Here is a 27,691-nt window from a genome sequence, read left to right on the forward strand (position 1 = left end):
GCGTTTTTATCTATTTAATTGTTTGTTTGTCGGTATTTTGACTGTATTTCGAATATATTAGAGTTTTCGTATTGTCCGATTATTTGTGATTGTGTTTGTCAGCGTTTTCGTGATGTCGTGTTGATTTTATTATTGCCTAGGGTTGTTTATTTAATTACGTGTTGTGCCGTGTGATTTAATCGAGTCTGTTTGAGTCGTGTTGTTGATTTTACTGGTTTACCGGTTTACTGGTTTATTGGTTTTATCAATTTGTCTGTTTTGCTGTGCAAATTGTCATCATTTTTATCGCGTTCGTGTCGCTCGATTTTATCGTATTTTAATCGTGTGCCGTTTAATATTATTTGTGCTTAATATTAATTGTGTTTAGTTGTTAATTAGTTTATTTAATTAGGATTAATATTATATTAGTTTATTATTATTATTATTATATAATATATAAATTATATTATTAATTTATGTTAGATATTTTTTTAGGTTTCCTATTGTTTAAGTAATCTAAATATATATTATTAATTTATGTTAAATATTTTTTAGGTTTCCTATTGTTTAAGTAATCTAAATATATATTATTAATTTATGTTAGATATTTTTTAGGTTTCCTATTGTTTAAGTAATCTAAATATATATATATATATATATATATATATAGATGTTGTTAGTAAGAAAAAAGAGAAGGGGGATCAGTAAGGAAAAAAACGTGTGGTGAGAGAAACAGAGAATTGAAAAGAAATATTTTTCCAAAAGCATTACCGTATTTCACTTGTTCTTCATTTTCGGTAATCCAAAATCGTCCCGATTATTCACCGAAACACAAAACCGATTTCATATCTTTGAAGTTCGTTGAGTCCAAGTCACAAATATCCAAGGTTCATTTTATTCCGGCGTCGTTTCACCGATCAAAAGCGACGTTGAAGTCAGGTACTCACGAAGGCAGCCAGCACTGCGTCGGTGACGGTTTCCAGCTTTCGGTCGATCATTTGGACGATCAGAAGTTCATCCTCTTCACACAAGGTAATATTCTTCACTTATCTCTGAAATCGGCAAAGTTCCGGCTTGCCGACATGTGTTTTAATATATTATTTATCTATATATATATATATATATATATATATATATATATATATTATTTTTGTCTATTATATATCTAAATAAATATATATATATATATATATATATATATATATATATATATATATATATATATATTATCTTTGTCTATTATATATTATTTGTCTATATATATATATATATATATATATATATATATATATATATATATATATATATATATATATATATATATATATATATATATTATTTTTGTCTATTATATATTATTTGTCTAAATGTACATATATATTATTTTTGTCTATTATATATTTATTGTCTAAAAATAAATATATATATATATATATATATATATATATATATATATATATATATATATATATATATATATATATATATATATATATATATATATATATATATATATTACTTTTGTTTACTAAATATTGTTTATCTTTTATTATTATTTTGCATATATGTTTTATTTAAATGTTAGTTAAATTAATTATTTATTTAAATGTTTATTTTAATTAAATGTTTATTTATATCAAATGTTTATTTTGTCTAAAGTAAATGTTTATATTGTTTTTTTATATTTGTTTATGTTGTTACTAACCATTTCGTTTCAGTTTCAGCTCGATTAACTCCACTAACTATTCGTAATACTAACTATTCATAGCTAACTGTGTTGTAATAATTTACTTTCTCGCATTTTTTTATTTTCTGTATTGTGTGTTTAATCGTATTGTTCACGTTTTATGTTAAAAAATCGAAAAATCCAAAAAGAGAAACCCGATGCGTTTCGAACGGTCGCCGTTTAAGAAACCCTTTTCACACACTCACAAGCTTACTCTTAGGCTTCCTTATAATGAGCCCATTTATTTATTGTTTCAGGGTTTAGGCTCATTCAAATCTTTTGCCAGCTTTGACTTTTCAGTTTAAAAACATTTTCAAAAGGACGTGTCAGTCTCGAAGCCTCCCGCCTAGGTCGAGCAAGAGATGGCAAGACACGCCAATCTAAAATCAACAAAACAGACTTTCCCCTTTTCTTTTGGGAGAACTACGTGGATTCTGATTTCTCCATTGCGCCTTGGAGATACGTAGGCATGAAGTCTACGACTTTATCGAGTCCAAAAGCAATAAAATCAAGTTCTTTTCTCATCTCCCCAATCAAACGATCAAAGCGAAAAAAGCAAAGCATTCACATAAACATAAGCAAAAAGGTTCCTGTGGAGTACCACAGATGTAGAGGGTGCTAATACCTTCCCTTTGCATAACCAACCCCCGAACCCGTAACTCTAAAGGGATTTATCGTTATTTTTCCCTTCCTCTTTTTGGATAAAATAAAAGACGGTGGCGACTCTTGCATTTAAAATATTTTTCAAACGGGTTAAGTTCAATCAATACTTAATCTCGTGAAAAATCCCGCCGCAACAGAATGGCGACTCCACTGGGGAAATATGCTTAAACTTATTTGAGGGTTTAGCCTATCTTTGCTTGTTTATATGTTTGCTTTGTGAATATTTGCTAAATTGTATTGTTTGTAATGTTTGTTATTTTGGGTTTTGGGGGATACTTGTGATAAATCCTATACCCGGATTTGGGGCACATTTGAGATAGGATGGATGATAATTCAGGTTGACTTGATAGGAGACAATCCTTACCAAGTTGACTTGAGCCTTTGTCCGCTTGGTGGAGACCTCTTTGAGGGTGATAGTGCTAAACAAGTCATTTGTGAGGCATTGTTGCTTTCGACGGGCCCGTGAAGCCAAGGGCCTTAGTTTACCTTTACCCCATCTTGGCCTTACTTAGGATGTGATGCGGTGACCACTTCGGACCAAAAGTCTGGTTTGGTTGATACGCGATATCACACTCAAGCGAGATTCTTTTGAGAATAATATTGGAAAGCGAGCAGTTTCTTAACTCGGTATTATCCGAAGAAGGATCCATAACCTTGGGAACTTTTAGAACCCGTTTGGCAGGTGAACGTTAGAACTTATCTTGGGGCTTTGTCCTAAACTCCATGCTGCTGATGAACCTTGAGCCTTGTATTGTTTGACCATGTTTGTGTTTGTTGCATTCATGCATGACATGCATTCATTCCCATCATTTCAACCTTTTTCCAAGGAACTTAAAGTGAGGATTGCAAATATTGCAGGAAACATGGATTTTGGACGGAGAAGTGTGAAAAAGTACAATCTCATCAATCCAAAGATAGATGAACTAAAGAAACTGGTTTCTTCGATCGCAGATCCTATTGGTTTCAGAGACAGATATGGGGCACTTATATCTTTATTGACGCTTAGGATGGAAGAAGGGTTATTGCAGACATTAGTACAGTTCTATGATCCAGTCTATCACTGTTTCACATTCCCAGACTATCAACTCATGCCTACATTGGAAGAGTATGCCCAGTTGCTTCACATCCCAGTTGCTGATACAGTACCTTTCTCTGGTTCAGAAAAGTTACCCGAGCACAGTTCTCTTGCAAAAGTGTTGTACATGAAGAAGTCAGAATTCAAGAATAACTTCACCACCAAAGGAGGACTTCCAGGTTTCACTGCCAAGTTCTTAATGGGGAAGGTTTCTTATTTTGCCAGTCAAGGTTGTGATATTATTGTGGAGCATCTGTTCGCCTTGTTGATCTACGGTTTGTTACTATTTCCTAATATTGAAGGTTTTGTGGATTCATATGCTATACGCATCTTCCTAAGTGGTAATCCTGTTCCAACTTTGCTCGGAGACACCTATCATTCCATCCATTACCGTACTTTGAAAGGAGGAGGAACCATAGTCTGCTGTATACCGTTACTCTACAAATGGTTTGTCTCTCATCTTCCTAAGTCAGCTACTTTTTGGGATCGCAAGTCAGGACTTCAGTGGTCACAGAGGATTATGTCTCTTACCCAGTCAGATATTGCATGGTATAGTAGAGTTTTAGACGATGTGAAGATCATTGATAGTTGCGGGGAGTTCCCCAATGTGCCCCTCATGGGCACAAAGGGAATCATTTCTTATAATCCAGTACTTGCTAGGAGACAACTCGGTTACCCTATGAAGGACAAGCCTCCTAACATTCTTTTAGAAGGTATTTTCTTGAGGGATAACGAGGAGGACCCTACCATGAAAGAGAGAGTAGTAAGAGCTTGGCATCGTGTTTGTCGCAAAGGGAGACTTGAATTGGGTAAGAAAGATTGTACCTCCTATGAGCCGTACCTCCAGTGGATCAGAGCCAGAGCTATACAGTTGAAAATGCCATACCCACATCATGATCCTATCAAACCCGCTTCGTTGAAGACCCCCTACCTTCCGCTAGATGACAAAGAAGAACTCCAAGCCACCTTGGAGAGGGTCGAGAAAGAGAGAGACGCTTGGAAGGATAAGGCCCAGGTGCTCGAAATGGAAAATGAAGAACTTCAGAGACAGTTAAAGGAGCAGAGTGGAGAAGATCGTGCAGGTAAACGTCCAAGGGTGCAAGAGGATTTATTTTCCTCAGGCACAACAGATTACTCCCAGATTCCACAGTCCTCAGGTGCATGGAAAGGTCTTGTAGACAGTTTGGTGAAGGAGAAAGCTTTTATGCAGAAGGCCTATGAAGAAAGAATTGAGAGACTTGAAGGACAACTCCTACTTGTTTATGCTCGTCCTGATGACACATGTCCTTAAATGGTTTTCTTGGTTGTATTTTGGGTTGATAACTTTGTATATTTTGATAAAAATGCTTAAAATGAAAAATTTTGTTTTGTTATCAAAAATGTTTGCAATTCTATCTTTTCCTTCACTTAGAGTTCCTTGGAAAATCATTCATTTTGCATATCCATGCATCACGTGCATACAGGTTGTCTGTCTTGGTCCAGTCTTCTAACAGTTGCTTCCCGCCAGCAGATCCATTTCAAGCTGACGCATAATTACAACACAAGAGCCAACTACAAAAGAAGAATGGAGATAACAGATAACGAGAACCGAGAATTGAAAGCTCAGGTTGACCGCCTTTCTGCTATGGTCGAGACATTGATAGCAAACCAAGCAGCCCAAGCTGCTCAACTTCAAACAGCACAAGCTCAGGTTGCCGAAGCACAAGATGCACAGATCCAGGCGCAAGCACAGGCAGCAGAGATGCGCAACCAAATGTTAACCGCCCGTCTACAAGCAGAGGAAGCCCAGGCTAGGGCTCAAGTTCATAATTCAGGACAGACTTCGGCACAGAATCAACCTCAAATTCAGAATCAGACAACAGCAGCACCCGTCACTACAGTCATCGCTTCAGAAATCAACGTTGTCCCAGTCACTTCTGTTACCATCACAGCATCCCGTCCTTGGGAAATACCCAGGGATCTTAATCAAGATAGATATCAACAAGAGTTCGTTCCACCAAATGCTCCTGTCTTCACTAATGTGCCTCCCGTTGTTCACTATACTCCTCACCTAGGAGAACCTGTCTATCACGGCCCTACCCCAAGTGAGGATCCTGGTCTCAATGATAGAATGGATGAATTCCAGGATCAGTTTGCGGAATTACAAAAAGAGATAAAAGCTCTTCGTGGGAAAGAACTGTTTGGCAGAGATGTAAATGATATGTGTTTGGTTCCAGACGTAAGGATGCCAGCAAAATTTAAACTACCAGAATTTGAAAAGTACAAAGGAAGTTCTTGTCCACAGACCCATTTGGTTATGTACGTGCGAAAGATGTCAATGTACACCAACGACCAAAGGATGCTCATTCATTGTTTTCAAGACAGCCTTACCGGTGCAGCTTTACGCTGGTATATGGGATTAGACAGTTCTCAGATCAAGACTTTCAACGATTTAGGCGAGGCCTTTATCAAACATTACAAATACAACCTTGATAATGTGCCAGACCGAGATCAGTTGAGGTCCATGCAACAAAGAGAAAAGGAGACATTCCGTGAATACGCGCAAAGGTGGCGCAAAATTGCAGCACAGGTTATTCCACCTATGGAAGAAAAGGAGATGACAAAAGTGTTCTTAAAGACTCTTGATACTTTTTATTACGAGAGGATGATTGCAAGCGCTCCTACAAACTTTACTGACATGGTAAACATGGGAGTCCGTTTAGAGGAAGCAGTTCGAGAAGGGCGTCTAGTCAGAGAAGGAAGTTCATCTTCAAGCGGGGCAAAGAGGTACGGCGGTTTTATGAAAAAGAAGGAACAAGAAACTAATGTTGTGTCCTATAATCATCCAAGAAGGATCAATTATCCTTACCATTCCCAACACCAACATATAGCAGCCGTGACTCCAGTAATCACTTCCGCTCCAGTTCAAGTCCAATACCCTCAGCAGCGTACCAACCGCTTCCAACAGAATACTCAGTATCAGCAACAACATCAACCTCAACAACATCAACATCAGTTACAACAACGTCCACCACAGCAGCAAAGAAGAACCAATTTTGATCCAATTCCAATGTCATATGCAGAATTGTATCCAGCTTTGATCACTAAAAACCTTGTGCAACCACGACCACGACCTCTTGTACCAGAAGTGCTACCTTGGTGGTACAAGCCAGAGGTATCTTGTCCCTTTCATCAGAATGCTCCAGGTCATGACTTAGACAACTGTTTTGCTTTAAAGTTGGAAGTACAAAAGTTGACAAGAGCAGGTATCCTGACCTTCAAGAACATGGGTCCCAATGTGAAGGACAATCCAATGCCAAGTCATGGTCCTTCATCAGTGAACAATATAGAAGTTTGTCTCAATGAACAACGTGTTACGAAGATAGAGGAGATTCGGCGGTCTTTGGTTGAAATTCATTCTGTTTTATGTGCTCATGGTCTATTCCAACATGACCACCAGATCTGTGGTACATGTTCAGTCAATTCAAGAGGTTGTAGAAAGATTCAAGATGATTTGCAAGGCGTCCTTGATCAGGGTTTGATTCAGATTTCTAGACAAGTGAGTTCTCCAGAATCACAAGAACAAGAGGTGAATGTCATCATTCCTTGCTTCAACATTCCAGAGAAAGTAGAGATAGCTTATCATCCGAGGGAGCCAGTGGTGATTTGCCCTCCGGGCCCAATGCCTTACACTTCAGATAAAGCGGTCCCCTACCGCTATGCAGCAACTATTATTGAGAACGGTAAAGAGGTCGAGATTAAAACCTTAGCCTCAGTTACCAATATCGCAGCAAATAGCCGAATGACGCGCAGTGGCCGCGTGTTCGCTCCGCCGGTTATCCCAAGTAGAAATGTTGAGAAAGATCCAGTAGTCGTGGTACCAGTGACAAGAGAAGCAGAAGGGCAAACAAGCAATTCAACCCTTGATAAAGAAACAGATGAACTACTTAGAATTATCAAGCTCAGTGACTACAAAGTGGTAGATCAGTTGCTACAGACACCGTCAAAAATCTCGATCCTGTCCTTATTATTGAATTCAGCTGTCCACAGAGAAGCACTACTGAAGGTGCTTGATCAAGCCTTTGTAGAACAGGATATAACAGCAGAGCAGTTCAACAATGTTGTAGGCAGCATCACTTCGTGCAATGGCTTAGGCTTTTGTGATGAAGAACTGCCAGAAGAAGGAAAGAATCACAACTTCGCTCTCCATATCTCAGCCAATTGTCAAGGGGATTCTTTGTCTAATATCCTAATTGACACCGGTTCATCTCTGAATGTCATGCCCAAGTCTACCTTGGTGAAGCTAAAGTACAAAGGGGGGCAAATGCGGCACAGTGGAATTATTGTGAAAGCGTTCGATGGATCAAGAAAATCAGTCATTGGAGAAGTTGATTTGCCTATTGGTATTGGACCATATGTATTCCAGATCACTTTCCAGGTTATGGATATAGTGCCAGCTTATAGTTGTCTGCTCGGACGCCCATGGATTCATGAGGCGGGTGCCATTACATCCACATTACACCAGAAGTTAAAAATTTTCAAGAATGGGCAAATAGTGACGGTTAATGGGGAGCAGGCTATGCTGATTAGCCACCTTTCATCGTTTAGTGTGATAGAAGTAGACGAGACGGCTGTTCAAACTCCATTTCAGGCCCTGACCATCGATGATTACAAGAAAAGTGAAGGTTCAATCGCGTCATTCAAAGACGCCCAGCAGATTGTCAAGACAGGTCCTACAGAAATGTGGGGCAAGGTGATAGAGTTGCCAGAAAACGTTAACCATGCAGGATTAGGCTTTGTTGATGGAAAACAAGTGCAGACTTCAGTGGTGCGACCTTTCAAAGATATCTTTCACAGCGGTGGGTTTATCAACATGGTAGCAGTTGAAGAGGATACTTTTGAGAAAAAGACAGAAGACGAAGGCCCCAGATTTGTGACACCAGGAGTAGTTATGAAGAACTGGACCGCAGTTGACATCCCACATTGTGTCCACATATCAAAGTAATTAAGCTTTTCAGTTTTCAAAAATCTTCCGCTTTAGCCCAAAGCGCGAAGCATTAATTTTGTAAAATGGGCACTTTTGTCAAAAACGTACTATCCATGAAAAAGATCTTTTGTGTTCCTATACACTTGTGTCCTTTTATCTTTTCAGCTTTTTCGGAAAATGGTAACACAAAAAAAAAAAAAAAAAAACCTTAAAAAGAACACATTTTTGCATGTCATGGTCAGTCCTCTAAAAACAATTGTTTGTACAGGTTACTTAAACCCGTTGAACACAATGACATCATGCCATCTCCCAACTTTGAACATTCTGTATTCGAAGCTGAAGAGGAAGAGTGGGATGAGATTCCAGAAGAGGTCGCCCGCCAGCTTGAAAATGAAGAAGACACTATTCAGCCATACAAGGAGCCTTTGGAAACAGTCAACTTGGGTTCGAAAGAAAATGTGAAAGAAGTCAAAATTGGAGCATTGTTATCCCCACAGGTCAAGGAGCAATTGATCAGCCTGTTGAAAGAGTATGTAGATGTGTTTGCTTGGTCTTATCAAGATATGCCTGGTCTCGACACTGACATCGTAGAGCACAAGCTACCTTTGAAGCCAGAATGTCCACCGGTCAAACAGAAATTAAGAAGAACACATCCAGATATGGCCGTCAAAATTAAAGAAGAAGTTCTGAAGCAAATAGATGCTGGTTTTCTTGCCACTTCAGTGTATCCAGAGTGGATAGCAAATATTGTGCCAGTTCCTAAGAAGGACGGGAAGGTACGAATGTGTGTCGACTATCGTGACTTAAATAGAGCAAGCCCAAAGGATGATTTCCCCCTGCCTCACATTGACATGTTGGTAGACAATACAGCAAAGTTTGACATATTCTCCTTCATGGACGGATTCTCCGGGTATAACCAGATCAAAATGGCTCCCGAAGACATGGAAAAAACTACCTTCATAACACCATGGGGAACATTCTGTTATCAAGTAATGCCGTTTGGGTTGAAGAACGCAGGTGCTACTTACCAGCGAGCCATGACAACGCTCGTTCACGACATGATGCACAAAGAGATTGAGGTTTATGTGGATGACATGATCGCGAAGTCTCGTTCAGAAGAAGGCCACTTAGTAGATCTATTGAAGCTGTTTCAACGATTGAGGAAGTTCCGTCTTCGCCTCAATCCAAACAAATGCACATTTGGCGTCAGGTCAGGTAAACTCTTGGGCTTCATTGTCAGCCAAAAAGGCACTGAAGTTGATCCAGATAAAGTAAAATCTATCCAAGAGATGCCCGCACCAAAAACAGAAAGGCAAGTGAGAGGTTTTCTAGGACGATTGAATTACATATCCCGGTTTATTTCTCACATGACTGCCACTTGTGAACCTATCTTCAAATTGCTGAGAAAGAGTCAGAATTGTGTTTGGACAGAGGATTATCAGAAAGCATTTGACAGTATCAAAGAGTACCTCATGGAGCCTCCTATCTTGTTACCACCTGTTGCTGGAAGACCGTTGGTTATGTATTTGACAGTGCTTGAGAATTCTATGGGCTGTATTCTGGGTCAACAAGACGAAACTGGAAAGAAAGAGCATGCCATTTACTACTTAAGCAAGAAATTTATTGATTGTGAATCACGATACTCCTTACTCGAGAAGACATGTTGTGCATTGGCTTGGGCTGCTAAGAGATTGAGGCAGTATATGTTAAGTCACACCACTTGGTTGATATCCAAAATGGATCCAATCAAGTACATTTTTGAGAAGCCTGCACTCACTGGTAAGATTGCAAGATGGCAGATGCTGTTATCAGAATACGACATTGAGTATCATACCCAGAAAGCTATCAAGAGCAGTGTGTTGGCTGAGTACCTTGCTCACCAACCCGTTGAAGATCACGATGATAATGAGGATGAGTTTCCTGATGAAGATGTCATGTTCCTAAAATCCAGAGATTGTAAAGAGCCACTTCCTGAAGAAGGGCCTGAACCAGATTCTCAATGGGGTTTAGTATTTGATGGAGCTTCCAACGTTTATGGACATGGAGTAGGTGCAGTCATTATCACTCTAGAAGGTTCTTATATTCCTTTCACGGCAAGAATTTGCTTTGAATGTACAAACAACATTGCTGAATATGAAGCCTGTATCATGGGTCTTGAAGAAGCCATTGACCTCCGCATCAAAAATCTTACTGTTTATGGTGACTCAGCGTTAGTTATCAATCAGATCAAAGGAGAATGGGAAACACGCCACCCTGGCTTGATCCCATACAAAGACTATGCAAGAAGATTGTTGACTTTTTTCACCAAGGTTGAATTGCATCACATTCCTCGGGATGAGAATCATATGGCGGATGCTCTAGCTACGTTGTCTTCAATGTATCAAGTGGGTTTTCCAAACGAAGTACCCAGAATTGTGATCAAGCGACTTGATAGACCAGCACATGTGTTTACAGCTGAGGCCAGTTTTGATGATAAACCATGGTACCACGATATCAAGGATTTCCTTCAGACTCAGGAGTATCCTCTTGGAGCAATAGAAAAAGATAAAAAGACTTTGAGAAGATTGTCAGGCAGTTTCTTCCTTAATCAGAATGTGCTCTATAAGAGGAATTATGACATGGTCTTACTCAGATGTGTTGACAAAAAGGAAGCAGAAATGTTGATGAAAGAAGTTCACGAAGGGTCCTTTGGTACTCATGCAAACGGCCACTCTATGTCAAGAAAGATGTTGAGAGCTGGTTACTACTGGTTGACCATGGAATCAGATTGCTGCAAATTTGTAAAGAAGTGTCACAAATGTCAGATCTACGCTGATAAGGTTCATGTACCACCAACCTTTTTGAATGTGATTTCTGCTCCTTGGCCATTCTCAATGTGGGGCATTGACATGATCGGTATGATTGAACCCAAAGCTTCCAACGGACACCGTTTCATTCTCGTGGCAATTGATTACTTCACCAAATGGGTGGAAGCAGCTTCGTATGCAAAGGTGACAAAGCAAGTGGTGGTCAGATTCATCAAAAATAATCTCATTTGCCGATATGGCATTCCAAACAAGATCATCACTGACAATGGCTCCAATCTGAACAACAAAATGATAGATGAATTATGTGAAAGTTTCAGGATCGAGCATCACAACTCTTCTCCTTACCGTCCCAAGATGAATGGGGCAGTTGAAGCTGCAAATAAGAATATCAAGAAGATCATTCAAAAGATGGTTGTTACCTACAAAGATTGGTATGAAATGCTGCCTTTTGCACTACACGGATATAGAACATCAGTCCGTACTTCAACTGGGGCAACCCCATTTTCACTTGTATACGGTATGGAAGCTGTGTTACCGATAGAGGTTGAAATTCCATCAATGAGGATACTAATGGAAACTCAGTTGTCAGAGGCTGAATGGTGTCAAAGCAGATACGATCAGTTGAATTTGATTGAAGAAAAAAGAATGATTGCCTTGTGCCATGGACAGTTATATCAAAAGAGAATGAAGCAGGCATTTGATAGGAAGGTTAAGCCGAGAGAATTCAAAGAGGGTGACCTTGTGCTCAAGAAGATGATACTATTTCACAATGATTCTAGGGGCAAGTGGACTCCTAACTATGAAGGACCCTATGTTGTCAAGAAAGCCTTCTCAGGCGGTGCTTTAATTCTTACAAACATGGATGGTGAAGAGCTTCCACGTCCCGTGAATACAGATGCAGTCAAGAAATACTTCGCCTAAAAAATGAAAAGAACAGCTCGCTAAGTTGAAAACCCGAAAGGGCGACTTAGGCAAAAATGAGCGTCTCGGTGGACTGAAAACCTGAAAGGGCGGTCCAAGCAGAAATTAGAGACATAAAAAAACAAAGAGAATATTATCCCGGTAGATTGAAAACCCGAAAGGGCAATCTAGGCAAAAGTTAGGGATTTCGGGCAAGTAACTGCATAACAGAGATAAGATCATTGAAGTATCAGAATATTTTCAACAGTTCTCCAACTTTCTCAAGGCTGCAATACAGGTCAAAAGTGGAAGAGAGAATGATGTCATTGTAGTTCAACGTACCCTTTTTCCACGAAATTACCATTTTCCAATTTGTAAAGATCTATGGAATCACGCTGTTGGCTGATTACCATCCTATCAAATCAATTTGAGCCTTTCTATATTTCTTGGCACTCTTAATTTTCATTTCAATTTACGAAAGTTCTTTTACTTTGACAGATATGTTTTGAAACAAAAGTTTTGAATTAAAAACAGTTTTTGAAAAATATAAAGATTATTTATTTTGATTTGTGGACATCAATAAAAGGATTGAGACATGTGGTCCCAGTAATTCTGAAATCATGTGATTCCAACTAGACATGTTCATATTACTATCCTTATATGTATATGATGAAAAAATCTCCACAGGTGTCTTGGCAGTAACATTTCTCCAGCAGAGGTTGTGATTCTGGATATCCCCAGCCATGCTTCCTAGTTTTCCTCAAGAGATCATGCAAGAAATATTTCAAGAAGTTTATCCCCTTCACTTGGGGCATGAAGACTCCCAAGTTAATTGATCATGAAGACTCCCCAGTTTAATTGATCATGAAGACTCCCCGGTTAATTGATCATGAAGACTTTGATCCAGGTTTTAAGTTACAGATTTAGCCTATGGGATTACTACAGGTATTTCCCCAGTAATTTATTAAAGCGGGATCAGCAATGTCCCCAGCAGAGGATGAGAAGGAAGATTTGATTTCCCTGAGCAGGAGTAATACAGAGGTCTCCATCCCTCAGCGAGTGAAGAAAGTTGATATTCAGAAACTACAGGGAATCTCCTGTTGTTCTCTGTCCATTCAATAGAAGGATATGTCTCCTCCTCAGTAATGTTTTGTAGTAAAAGAAGAGTGTGTTATGCATTTTAAGCAAATTCAAGAATTGCAGGATTTCTCCTAAATTCTCATTTATATTCAAAGGTCAGACATCACTGTTCCCCGGCAGAGTCTCCTAGAGGAAAGATCTCGTAACCAGATATCAGACACCATAATCCCCTGCAGAGTCTTCAGATACAGAAAGTCTCCATGATAATTAAAGCAAAAAAATCAAGGATAGATTTCCCCTATATTCTTATTCCTTGGAAAGATACCACCTATCCCTAGCGGACTTTATCCCCAGCAGAGTCTTCCAGAAGAATAATCCCTTCTGCATTATCAGCAAATTCAAGAATTGCAGGACTTCTCTTACAATATCATCTTATTTCCATAGGATAACACCTTGTATCCCCAGCGGAGTCCTCAGAAAGGTCCAATCCTCATATACCTCACAAATTCAAGAACCACAGGGAATCTCCTGCATTTTTGAAGTAGAAGGCATCTCCATTCTTCTACGGAATCCTCAGCAGAGACAGACTTTTAAAAAAACCTGGATATGGTGCTCTTGTACCAATTCCCCAGCAAGTCTTTGTACTACTCCCTAGCGAGTCTCAGTGCAAATCTCCAGCAAGTCCTTATGCAGTTGTTAACATTTTTAGTTATTCCTAGTTTTGTTTGTCCATCATGCATTCATTACTAAATATTCATGCATATCTATGACATATCATGCTTGCATTCATATGCACCTTGCTTCCTTGTTTATATTGTGGGTTGAGTCAATCTCTCCATATAGAGTATCCTCATAAGCAGCAAAATACCTTTTATTGGTCATGTTCCCCACAGAGATCTATGCCTCGTGGAAGATGGTTGTTTCAGTTGTAAATCCTGATGAGTTCATTCCTCTTCAGTTGAAGTCTTGTTTGACCGTTTCATTCTAGTTCTATCCTAGTTTGAACCTCGTGTCTCCAGATAAAGCTCAGAAATTTCCAGTAAAAGAAGGCAACAATATAGTCTTTGTGACTCTCATTCAGTAAAACAGACATGACAGATATTGTGTCCAAGTCCTTTATGCCTTCATCTTTGAGTTGGTACCCGTTACAAACTTGAGTTACCTACATCCATGAGTGGTAACCTTTGTTATCCCTCGGATAAATTAATTACTATCTCCATCTATGAGTTGATAACATCCTCACAGAAAGTTCCATGGTTCTACCTGCAACTTTGAGCTGGTAGCGTGCTTTCGTCTTTGAGTTTAGCACAGATTCCTTTTGATTCCACCTTCGTCTTTGAGTTGGTGAAGTACCTGCAACTTTGAGCTGGTAATATGCATTCATCTTTGAGTTCGCACATTTTCCTGTGATTCCATCTTCGTCTTTGAGTTGATGGAGTACCTTCATCTATGAGTAGGGTATGTTTGATCCTTGTTGAACTGATAGTGTGCTTTCATCTTTGAGTCTGCACAAATAACTTCTGATTCCATCTTCGTCTTTGAGTTGATGGAGTACCTTCATCTATGAGTTAGGTATATTTTGTCCTTCCACCGTCATTTTTGAGTCGGTAATGATAAACATCTCCAGGAAAATATGTTCTAAATTCTTTTAAACACCTTTGTCAATGAATCGGTGGTTGCCTTCAACTTTGAGTCGGCATTTCTCTGTCTACCTCATCAATGAGTTGGTAGTGTGCATTCAACTGTAAGTCTGCACAATGATCCTTAGATCTGATTCTTCATCTACACCATCATCAATGAGTTGGAATTTGATTTCCCTAGCAGTGTTATTATCAATCTTTTGAAGCTTGCCTTCAACTTTGAGTTGGCATGTCCTGTTTACCTCATCAATGAGTGGGTAGTGAGCTGTCAACCATGAGTCAACGTAGTTCGATTCTTATTATGCCCTTGTTATACCTTCATCCTTGAGTTGGTATTCATCTTTTCTGTTACCTCCATCTTTGAGTTGGTAATGTACTGTCACATCAGTACTCTTGTTATATTGATCTTTTCCCACTTTCATCTATGAGATAGTGATGTATCGTCATGCATTGAGTCGATATCTCTTTTCCTCCTATTTTCCATCTATGAATAGGTAGTGAATCTTCCCCAGCTGAGTGTTCTCAGTGTTTACCTTCATGCATTGAGTCGGTGTATGTCCTTCCCCAGTAGAGTTTGCACTCCTGTGTCTCTGTGTCTGTCTGTCTTTTGCATCATGCATACATGCATTTGCGGTCAAATTTTGTGGCGTTTGTCATATTTAATTACCTTACGCCATTCGATAGCCTCCGGCTATCTGGCCTAAGTTAATTAAATAGGGGCATCTGTCGCACCCCAAAATTTGACTTTGGCTTTGTTGACCACATCTTGATTAATCTCGTTGTCTCGTATTCATCTCAATTTCTTAAACTTCGCGTGACAACTGGTTTGATTAAGTTTTGTGTGTTTTCGTTGCTTACCGTGTTGTATTTCGTTGTTTTAGCAAAACCTGGCCGATATCGTTGCCTCGTATTTATCTCGCTTATCTCTTTTGTGCGTGGCATCGCTTCGATTAGGTTTTGTGCGTTTTTATCTATTTAATTGTTTGTTTGTCGGTATTTTGACTGTATTTCGAATATATTAGAGTTTTCGTATTGTCCGATTATTTGTGATTGTGTTTGTCAGCGTTTTCGTGATGTCGTGTTGATTTTATTATTGCCTAGGGTTGTTTATTTAATTACGTGTTGTGCCGTGTGATTTAATCGAGTCTGTTTGAGTCGTGTTGTTGATTTTACTGGTTTACCGGTTTACTGGTTTATTGGTTTTATCAATTTGTCTGTTTTGCTGTGCAAATTGTCATCATTTTTATCGCATTCGTGTCGCTCGATTTTATCGTATTTTAATCGTGTGCCGTTTAATATTATTTGTGCTTAATATTAATTGTGTTTAGTTGTTAATTAGTTTATCTAATTAGGATTAATATTATATTAGTTTATTATTATTATTATTATATAATATATAAATTATATTATTAATTTATGTTAGATATTTTTTTAGGTTTCCTATTGTTTAAGTAATCTAAATATATATTATTAATTTATGTTAAATATTTTTTAGGTTTCCTATTGTTTAAGTAATCTAAATATATATTATTAATTTATGTTAGATATTTTTTAGGTTTCCTATTGTTTAAGTAATCTAAATATATATATATATATAGATAGATGTTGTTAGTAAGGAAAAAGAGAAGGGGGATCAGTAAGGAAAAATATATATATATTATTTTTGTCTATTATATATCTAAATAAATAAATATATATATATATATATATATATATATATATATATATATATATATTATCTTTGTCTATTATATATTATTTGTCTATATATATATATATATATATATATATATATATATATATATATATATATATATTATATATATATATATATATATATATATATATATATATATATATATATATATATATATATATATATATATATATATATATATATTATTTTTGTCTATTATATATTATTTGTCTAAATGTACATATATATATTTTTGTCTATTATATATTTATTGTCTAAAAAATAATATATATATATATATATATATATATATATATATATATATATATATATATATATATATATATATATATATATATATATATATATATTATATATATATATATATATATATTACTTTTGTTTACTAAATATTGTTTATCTTTTATTATTATTTTGCATATATGTTTTATTTAAATGTTAGTTAAATTAATTATTTGTTTAAATGTTTATTTTAATTAAATGTTTATTTATATCAAATGTTTATTTTGTCTAAAGTAAATGTTTATATTGTTTTTTTATATTTGTTTATGTTGTTACTAACCGTTTCGTTTCAGTTTCAGCTCGATTAACTCCACTAACTATTCGTAATACTAACTATTCATAGCTAACTGTGTTGTAATAATTTACTTTCTCGCATTTTTTTATTTTCTGTATTGTGTGTTTAATCGTATTGTTCACGTTTTATGTTAAAAAATCGAAAAATCCAAAAAGAGAAACCCGATGCGTTTCCAACGGTCGCCGTTTAAGAAACCCTTTTCACACACTCACAAGCTTACTCTTAGGCTTCCTTATAATGAGCCCATTTATTTATTGTTTCAGGGTTTAGGCTCATTCAAATCTTTTGCCAGCTTTGACTTTTCAGTTTAAAAACATTTTCAAAAGGACGTGTCAGTCTCGAAGCCTCCCGCCTAGGTCGAGCAAGAGATGGCAAGACATGCCAATCTAAAATCAACAAAACAGACTTTCCCCTTTTCTTTTGGGAGAACTACGTGGATTCTGATTTCTCCATTGCGCCTTGGAGATACGTAGGCATGAAGTCTACGACTTTATCGAGTCCAAAAGCAATAAAATCAAGTTCTTTTCTCATCTCCCCAATCAAACGATCAAAGCGAAAAAAGCAAAGCATTCACATAAACATAAGCAAAAAGGTTCCTGTGGAGTACCACAGATGTAGAGGGTGCTAATACCTTCCCTTTGCATAACCAACCCCCGAACCCGTAACTCTAAAGGGATTTATCGTTATTTTTCCCTTCCTCTTTTTGGATAAAATAAAAGACGGTGGCGACTCTTGCATTTAAAATATTTTTCAAACGGGTTAAGTTCAATCAATACTTAATCTCGTGAAAAATCCCGCCGCGAGAGCATGGACCGAGCCTGACGTGGCTTCGCAAGAGCCACTGGATCGCGCACGCGGTATTGGGTCCTGGCCCTGGTGCTTCATTTTGTCTTATATGACTTAATGTATTTTGTCCAATTGACCAATGTGCAACATATTTATTTTAAATGAACTCTTATTTTTCCTTGTCACATGCTGTTACACACCATTCGCTGGACCGGGCCTCCCTTGGCGCCTGCTGTTCCCACCCCCCATCTGGCCCATCACTCACATTATCACTTTTATTTTCATTTCTTTTTTTCTTTTTTTTCTTTCCACATTTAATTACTGTTTTCATTTTAATTAATAAAAATATTTTATTCATTTATAAAGATACAAAAAAATACTTTTTATATTCCTCAATGTTTCATTTAATTTTTTTTAATTTTTACTTTCGTTTTTATTTAATGTTACTGTTTTATTTCAATTATTTATTTCAAATAGTCCTTTTAAATACACTTTTTTTTATTTATTTTATTTCCATAACTAAAAATTATTTTTAGATTCTGATTTTTGGGATGATGGTTGACCAATGTCTCATGGTCAACTTGACCTTTTATTGAATTTTTTATTTTCCATTTTTTATTTATTTTTTGATTTATTGCTAACCTAGTCTTGTTGTTTGACTTTTGGTTTGACCCTTGTTTTGATTCAATTAATTCAATAACCAATTTTCATTATTTTTGAAACCTTTCTAGGGGATGATGATGTACTGACCCCACCTCTTTTAATTTATTTTTTCATAATTTTTGTAATTAATTTACTATTTATTTGATATTTTTTAAGTTGACTTGACTTTTCGGTTGACTTTTCTATGATTGATGTTTGACATAGAGATTGCTTAGGGCAATTGAAGAGATCTTTTGATCCTCCCTTGTTCATCTCATGTGCCACATATTAGAGGCCTTTCATCTTGATTTCATTTGATCCTTGCATCATTTCCCGATTAAATTATTCATTGATTCTTTGTGTGCATAATTTCACTTGTCTTATTCATATGATATTTTTTATACTTGTTTCTTTCATCCATGTCTTTATAGTTTGATTGTTTAATATGTTTATACTTCTCATACATTGTTTAATGCTTCATTATTTCATTCTTTGATTATTTGATTTGATTATATACTTGTTTATATCTTACTTGTTTGATTAACTGTGGCCTACTTGTATGTTGTATGAGGCGTATATTATTATTGTTTGATTGCCATGTACAATCCCAATTCATTACAAATGTATCCCTCTCCCATGAAATGTATAATATTTATTCTTTCATTCTTTATTCATCTGTTAATACAAGAATTAAAATGAACATTCGATAACCATTTCAAAACAAGATCAAAACCTCGATCCAACGTCGAGTAATCATTTTTCAAAACCTAACAGAACCAACACGTATTCATCCACCCTTTTGTAAGTCGATTGCTTTATGAATCGCCATCAACCTTGTAAGTCGATTGCTTTATGCATCGCCATCAACCTCGTAAGTCGATTGCTTCATGCATCGCCATCCACCCTTATCCCTAGCACCTCTCCTTGCTCCATTCGTCGATCCTTGTCCCGATTAGGTAGCACCCTTTAGATAGGATTCCCATATCCTTTTGTATAATAACATAGGTAGGATTCCCATATCCTTTTGTATGATAACATAGGTAGGATTCCCATATCCTTTTGTATGATAACATAGGTAGGATTCCCATATCCTTTTGTATGATAACATAGGTAGGATTCCCTTATTCTTTTGTATGATAACATAGGTAGAATTCCCATATTCTTTGCATGCTAACATTAGGTAGATATTCCCATTTGTAAATCCTAACACTTAAGTACATATTGCATGACAACTCTAGGGAAGAGCTTCCCCCACTTCTAGACCTTTCCGAGCGTCTCCGATCTTGTGGCATGTAGTCCGTTCTATTGCAAAGAGGTAACCGCCTAAGACTCGATTCAGCGAGCTGCGACACCTGCTGCTAGGACGTGAACACATTGCCCACTCTCCTTGGACACAACTAGTGTCCTCCTTTGTAAGTCCATGTTCAGATGGCAATCCCTATGTAGCCGAACTACGGCAACTCTGATTCTCATGTTCAGATGAGATACGTAGGCACAAGATGCGATGTCTTGCCGAGTTTGACTAACGACTAACAACTAATCCTTGTTTGCTTTCGCCCTTGTTGCGATCCTTTCTCTCGCCCTCGTTGCGATCGAGACCTTCCCTTTCTCTTGCCCTAGTTGCAATCGAGACTTTTGTTCTCGTCAGTTAGTCGAACTACGGCAACTCTGATTCTCATGTTCAGATGAGATACGTAGGCACAAGATGCGATGTCTTGCCGAGTTTGACTAACGGCTAACAACTAATCCTTGTTTGCTTTCGCCCTTGTTGCGATCCTTTCTCTCGCCCTCGTTGCGATCGAGACCTTCCCTTTCTCTTGCCCTAGTTGCAATCGAGACTTTTGTTCCCGTTAGTTAGCCGAACTACATTATGCTCTAATTCTCATTCCAGATGAGATATGTAGGCATAAGACGCGATGTCTTGGCGAGCACACATCTCTTTCACCCATAGGTAGCCGAGCTACGAAGACTCTGATTCTCATATTCAGATGAGATACGTATGCAATGAATGCGATATCTGTGCGAGTCATTTTTCTCTTGACCCTTTTAGTAAATAGTACATTAGATAAACACACACCCTTTAGACAAGAACAACAAGAGTGGATCCCGTAGAGTACTACGGATGCGTAGGGGTGCTAATACCTTCCCTTCGCATAATCGACTCCCGAACCCAAGATTTGGTTGCGAGACCTTGTCTTTTCCTTTCCTCTCTTCAGGTTTACTTCAAGCGTTTCCTTTCCCTCCTTTGGGATAAATAACGCACGGTGGCGACTCTTCTGTCACTTCTTTCTCGCCGGTTGTTTTTTCGCATACCGTATTTTTCAGGTTGCGACACTCATCACAGTCTTCTTTCGTATCGCCACTCTGGCCAACAGAGATAGGAGTTCTCAATGTAGAGGCAGGATTCGGAGTGTTAGCAGCAATCCCAACCGGGCATTCAGCATAATCAGCAGCATCAGCTCTTCGAACATCAGGGGTTTCGGCGGAGCCGAGAAGACACGACCGCTACGGGTCAGGCCGCTGACGTCGACAATATTAACAACAGATGAAGAGGGTAGGGGCACCTTTTTCCCATCCTCTAATGCTACAACATTGTAGCGATAAGGAACTGCTTTTTTAGAAGAATATGGCACAGGGCCATCTGGTTTAATGATCAAAGAAGGAGAAGCCTTTTGCTTGCTGCATCGTACTTGATAATAACAGGCTCGGGAATCCGAAATATCGGAGAAATTACATTGACTTCATCAGCATCTTCATCAACATTTTTGTTTTGAAGTATCTCAATGACTCCTTCATCCAGCATTTCTTGAACATCTTTGCGGACTTGGCGACATCCTCTTTGATTAACAGTACAAACTCGGCATCCATCATGGTCGTGCTCGTAATGACTGTACTCACACAGCAGTCTATGCATCTCGACCAGAGATCGTCAAATATGACTGACATATTTGACTTTGTATTTACCAGGGCAACCCTGGACCATGTTGACAGATTTCCCATGCTCGGGCAATGGGTTCTTCTTTACATTGGGACCTACGTCCTCGAAACACAGAATACCACATCTCACAAGGTCTTGAACCTTGGTCTTCAGTGGATAGCAGTTTTCCACGTCATGTCCGAGAGCACCGGAATGATAAACGCAGTGTAATTCGGGCTTATACCACCACTTAGGGTTGGTAGGTATAGCCGGTGGGTCTCGTGGAGTAATCAATTTCCTCTCTATCAAAGAGGGATATAATTCTGCATATGTCATGGGAATAGGATCAAAGGTGACCCTCTTCCTCTCGTAGCTTGTACTGGATGGATTACTGTTTCGAGGCTGGTAGGCCTACTGTTGAGGACAGGTGTTGTTGTTATTGATATTGCGGATGTTATTGTTGCTGATTATTATTGTGATGCTGATATTGCTGATTATCTCTGAAAACAGATGTTATGTGAGCCACCTGATGCTGGTCACCGGCCGGACGCACGGTCTTCCTCCTTACCGAGGGTCTTCTTGGTTTAACATGGGAGGTCACAGCATGTGCCTCTCCATCTTTCTTCTTTCCAAATGTCCCATACCGTTTGGCAGAAGAGCCTTCTTCTCTGGTCAGGCGCCCTTCCCTGACTCCCTCTTCCAGACGCATCCCTATGTTCACCATCTCGGTGAAGTCAGAAGGAGCGATGACAATCATCCGCTCGTAATAAAAAGAACTCAAGGTCTTCAGAAAGATCTTAGTCATTTCTTTCTCCTCCAGTGGGGGCACAATCTGTGTTGCTACCTCTCGCCACCTCTGGGCGTATTCTTTGAAAGTTTCCTTGTCCTTCTAGGACATGGCTCTCAATTGATCCCTATCGGGTGCCATATCCATGTTATATTTGTATTGCTTGACGAAGGCCTCGCCAAGGTCATTGAAGGATCGGATGTTCGCGCTATCCAAGCCCATATACCATCTCAGGGCAGCACCGGACAAACTGTCCTGGATGTAATGAATGAGAAGTTGGTCATTGTCGATTTGAGTCGACATTTTCCTGGCATACATGACCAGGTGGCTGAGAGGGAAAGTATTTCCCTTGTACTTTTCAAAGTCAGGAACCTTGAACTTTACAGGGATTTCGACATTAGGGACCAAACAGAGTTCAACAACAGACTTGTCGAAAAGGTCTTTTCCTTGGAGAGTTTTTCAATTCCTTGTGGAGCTCAAGAAAATGATCGTTCATAGCATCCATCTTTTCCTAGACATCTGGGCCCTCAGATGGCTCAGAATGGTAGATGGTGTCGTCTACTCTGGGCATAGTATGCACGACAGGAGGAGGAACAACTAGGTCCGGGCTAGATGCCGGTAGAGAAGCAAAGATGGGTGCAGGACCCTCAGGCATGAAGTTGGGAGGCATCCCCCACGGAAACCTGGCTGGATGGTTGTTGGTGCGAAGTGGACGTTGGCCGCAGGCACGGTTGAAGAGACAATCTCAGAGATGACTGTCCTCTGGGGAGGAGTTGAAGGTGTCGGAGATGACTGGCTCTGGACAGCCATGAATGACTCCACCAGGGCAGTCAATCTGGCTACTTCCTCCTTAAGCTCACGGTTCTCTTGTTCCAAATGATTCATTAGTCTTGATGCGTTGGCTCGGGTGTAGTACCAGTGAGTCAGCTTGTCTTCAAAATAAATGAAGAACACAGAGTTAGACCATAGAACAAGAAGCCTGGAGCAAAACCTGCTTATGCACTTGATGCATGCGATGCTTGTGCATATGATTTGTTTTTTATTTACCAGAGGAACTTTAGAGTTCTATTTGCAAATATTGGAGCATTTATCACATATGGAAATATTATATCAATATCATTTGGAAATATTTTTACACCAAAGAAGTACAATATTGATAACCAAATACAATACAAGAGAGAAGGAAAATGATCATCCTATGGAACCCTAGAAGCAATCATCTAAAGCTCTGGAGACTGGAAGGTAGGATGCACGAAGCTTCTTCACCTCCCTCTCATAGGCTGCCTCCATGTCTGCCTTCTCTTTGGCGAGTCGATCGTACTTCCTCTTCCAAAATTTGGAAGACTGAGGAAGTAGAGAAGTCCATGTATCATCAGGATCATCAATAACCTGGTGCTCGAGGAACTCTATCAAAGCATCCTTCTCCTTGATCTGCTGAAGCAACTCCTCTCGTTCACAGATCCAGGCACGTGAACGGTCTTCGTCTCTCAACTCCTCTACTCCTTGGTCAGGGAGGGTTGAAGGCCCAGCAACAACCAAAGGTGTAGGTCTTGGATACTCATAAGGCATTAGGTACTCGGAAGCTCTCCTCCTCACCCAAGAATGATAAGGCTCCAAAGCGATACAGTTCTTCAGACCTAGCTCCTTCCTTCCTTTCCTATGGATCTTGCGCCAAGCGCGGACCATCTTTCCCTTCAAGCCTTGGGGATCTTTACCCTCCTGAAAGAACACACCCTCTAACAGAATGTTATTGGGTTTATCCTTTAGGGGGAACCCAAGCTGACGACGTGCTAAAATAGGGTTATAGTTAATCCCACCACATGTGCCAAGAAGAGGCACATTGGAGAATTCACCACAAGAGTCGATAATCTGCACACCATCGTATACACGGTTGTACCAAAAGATATCATCATTAGTGAGAGACATAAGTCTTGTGGACCACCGTAGACATCCTTTGTTCTCCTTGAAGGCGACCGTCTATGGCAAGTGCGAAATAAACCACTTGTACAACAGAGGAAAACAAAACACAGTGGTACCACCATCCTTTGCATTCCTCATATGCAAAGAAAAGTAAGTGTCACCCAACAGAGTAGGAACGGGATTAAGAGTAGAGAAAATCCTAATAGCGTTCACATCCACAAACTTGTCGATGTTGGGGAATAACACTAGCCCATAGATGAGAAGTACAAATATGGCCTCAAAGGCGACCTCACTCATGGCCTTCCCATACATAGTAGCTTGAGCAATGAGGAACTCAGAAGGGAGACCTTGAATTCCACCTTTGGTAGTCATATGAGCACCAACCAGAGATTCATCTATGTGCAACATATCAGCTATCTCTTGAGAAGTAGGAACACTCTCTAAGCCACTGAACGACAACTGGTCTAGGATAGGTATACCCTCAAGGTAGGCATACTCCTCAAGTGTGGACAAAAGCTGGAAATCCAGAAATGTGAAGCAACGGTACAAGGGATCATAGAACTACACCAGCACACTCATCAATCCTTCGTCCACTTGAGTAGTCAGAATAGATAGAAGCTTCCCAAAACGAGCCTTGAAACCCAAGGGATCTAATACATAGGATGTCAAATTCCTTAGCTCTTTCAAGTCGGGTTGTCTGAAACTGTACTTCTTTGTATTCCTTCTTTGTCTTTCCATGTCTGAAAATTTGCAAATAGATCTCTTAAGTTCCTTGAAAATTTCCTCATTATTGATGATATGGATGCAAATGGATGCATGAATGCATGGATGCAACAATCACACTCAAGGATCAAGCAAAGCACACCAAACAAAGGTCATGGGATGGATCATGTCATCCTTAATATCAATCATCCATTTTGGTGGATTATGGTTTACACCTTATCAACACCCAAGTTCCATTGATATTAAGGATACACGAACGGACCAACCATGAATCAAGGGTTTGTTGCAAGTCACGAGCATGGAGTCTCGGTTGAGAACCACCCCAAAGGGAGTGTACTAGGGTTTAAACCTACCAAACATGTTCTACAAGAGGTTCCCATAGTCATCATCCCATCTTTCGGATATTATTGGAGAAACGACTACTCGTATTCCAAAAATATTCTCAAGAGAGACTCTTATGAGTGTAGTATCGCGTAACAATCGTATCAAATCTTACACTTGAACTACTTTCGCACTACATCCTAAGAATAGGCCAAGATGGGCTTGGTAAACTAAGGTCCTTGGCTTCTAGGGTCTATAGTGGAAAGAGTAATGTCTAACCACAACTACTTGTGTGACATTATTGATCCCAACATGACCTCTACCAAGTGAATGGGCTTGCAAGTCAACTTGCTAAGGAATAACTCAACACAAGTCAACAAGACTATGCCATTCTCCTATCCTAAGTGCTCTCGAGTTCGGGTATAGAACTCATCTCACAAAGATCACCAAGCATACAAGGAATTAATATTCAAGCAATTCAATCATTACATACAATACAGTAATCCAAAATTGCACAAAAATATGTCACAAAATAATATACAATACAATACAACAAAAATGAAAAGTAGGCAAACCCCACTAGGCAAATGTCCCCAGCAGAGTCGCCACTTTTCTGTAGCGGGGTATTCATTACCATTAGAGATATTGACTAAATCTAAGGTAAATCATACAAGTCGAGTCGCCACTGCACTTCTATTTATCCAAAGGAATGGTTAGAAAGCGAACAAAAACCTAAAAAGTTTTATCGAATCAAAAACTAGTAAAATGTCAGAGATCGGGGTAAGGGGGTTAGTTATGCAATGGGAAGGTTTTAAGTGTAACACCCTTCTACCCAAACGACATATTTAAATATATTATCAGAGTACAACATGTAGAAGAGTTTACATTTCTTACAACATAACACTTATTGCATTACAACATAAAACATATTATTTAATATTTAAAACTTCGCAGCGGACAACGACACTAATATTATAATTCATCATATAACAATTCATAATAATATCTCAACATATTCTCAACAAAACATCTCAACATTTAGTCATCATAAACAACTTAAATAATGACCACTATCTATCGAATCCCATAACCCCGGTGTCACATGACCAGAGCATTTGACTCGACTCTGTAGAATAACTCTACACTTATTCTTCAAACCTCAACAATAGTTACTCCTCTTTATCTGCACATTGCTCATCATAGATGAACATAAACACATGCAGAAGGGGTGAGAATTACATTATTAAATAATAATATCACGACAGAAATATAAACATAAATATATTTCACATATGCCAACACAGCTCATCATAATCATCATAATCAACATACTCATGAACATCAACAAAACAACATATCAAATGCAATGCACACACCCATGCATGACTTAACACGACTCGGTATACCCATTTTGTGACCAACTACAGGATCACCACTCCCAGATTCATCACCATAGAATCCGAGTTCCCCACAAGGAACCAAGCCTCTCAACAAGCCCGGAGTCAACAACATCATTGGAACTCAGTCCGTTCATCACTAGGCATCGGCCTTTCATGAATGCATGCACACCAAACATGCATCATAATCAACATAGCAACAACAGCATCATATAGTCATGTTATCATCATCATTAATAGCATGACATTCAACTCAACAAAACAACAACAACATTACAACGATATCACATCGTCACATAACACATTCATAAGTAAACACGTAAATTCAACATATTATCATCATAAACACCTCATACACAATCATATAATCACTGTTAATTGTCTATAATACAATTACAGCGACTTACTAAGAGTTTCGCAACTCAACGTACTCAAAACTCACCAACATTAGTTTCTGCATTTTCCCAGTTCGCGCCGCCAACATAGGGACGCGCCGCGAACTCCTCCATTTTTCAAGGACGCGCCGCGAACGAAGGATCGCGTCGCGAACAATTAAATTCGCTTCAGTACGCGCCGCGAAGCAGGGTTCGCGCCGCGAACGATGCGTTACAGAACTCCTCTGAATCCTGCCCAGTTCGCGCCGCGAACTGGGCTTCGCGCCGCGAATCGCGTGCGAACAGAAGCCCTCTGTTGAGGAAACCAGCGCAGCTTTGCTTCTCTACTCGCCACAACTCATACTCCACAGCTAACAACTCAATATCGACATTTAACAGTCATATATACACAACATACTTCGATTACAGTGCATATAACTCAACAAAACTCACAGATCGGAGGATTTCCCATCAAAACCCCAACTTTCCCAATCTCCCTAAAATCCCCAAAATCCATCAATAATCCAACAGATATCATGAAATTGCTCGCATATTATCGTTTAATAAGGTTCAGACCCCTTACCTCTTTGGATTGAAGGAAACTCTGAGCACTCTTTGGCCTTTTCCTCTTCCTTCTCTTTCTCTTCAGCGTTTCTCCCTCTTTCTCTGACTCTGAGGCAAAACACGTGAAAAC

At 38.8% G+C, this 27,691-nt stretch overlaps 1 protein-coding gene across 1 annotated transcript in view; it reads left to right on the plus strand.

Annotated features, from left to right (window-relative positions):
* The first annotated feature begins 5,946 nt into the window (after positions 1-5,946).
* Positions 5,947-27,691, plus strand: part of LOC127101957 (uncharacterized) — a 65,886-nt gene continuing 44,141 nt past the window's right edge. Inside the window, exon 1 of the mRNA XM_051039381.1 lies at positions 5,947-8,367. Within this exon, the coding sequence (XP_050895338.1) occupies positions 5,947-8,367 (2,421 nt within the window). The remainder of the gene's footprint in view (positions 8,368-27,691) is intronic.

Source organism: Lathyrus oleraceus, chromosome 7 (genome assembly GCF_024323335.1).
Source record: "Lathyrus oleraceus cultivar Zhongwan6 chromosome 7, CAAS_Psat_ZW6_1.0, whole genome shotgun sequence".
NCBI classification, from domain to species: domain Eukaryota; kingdom Viridiplantae; phylum Streptophyta; class Magnoliopsida; order Fabales; family Fabaceae; genus Lathyrus; species Lathyrus oleraceus.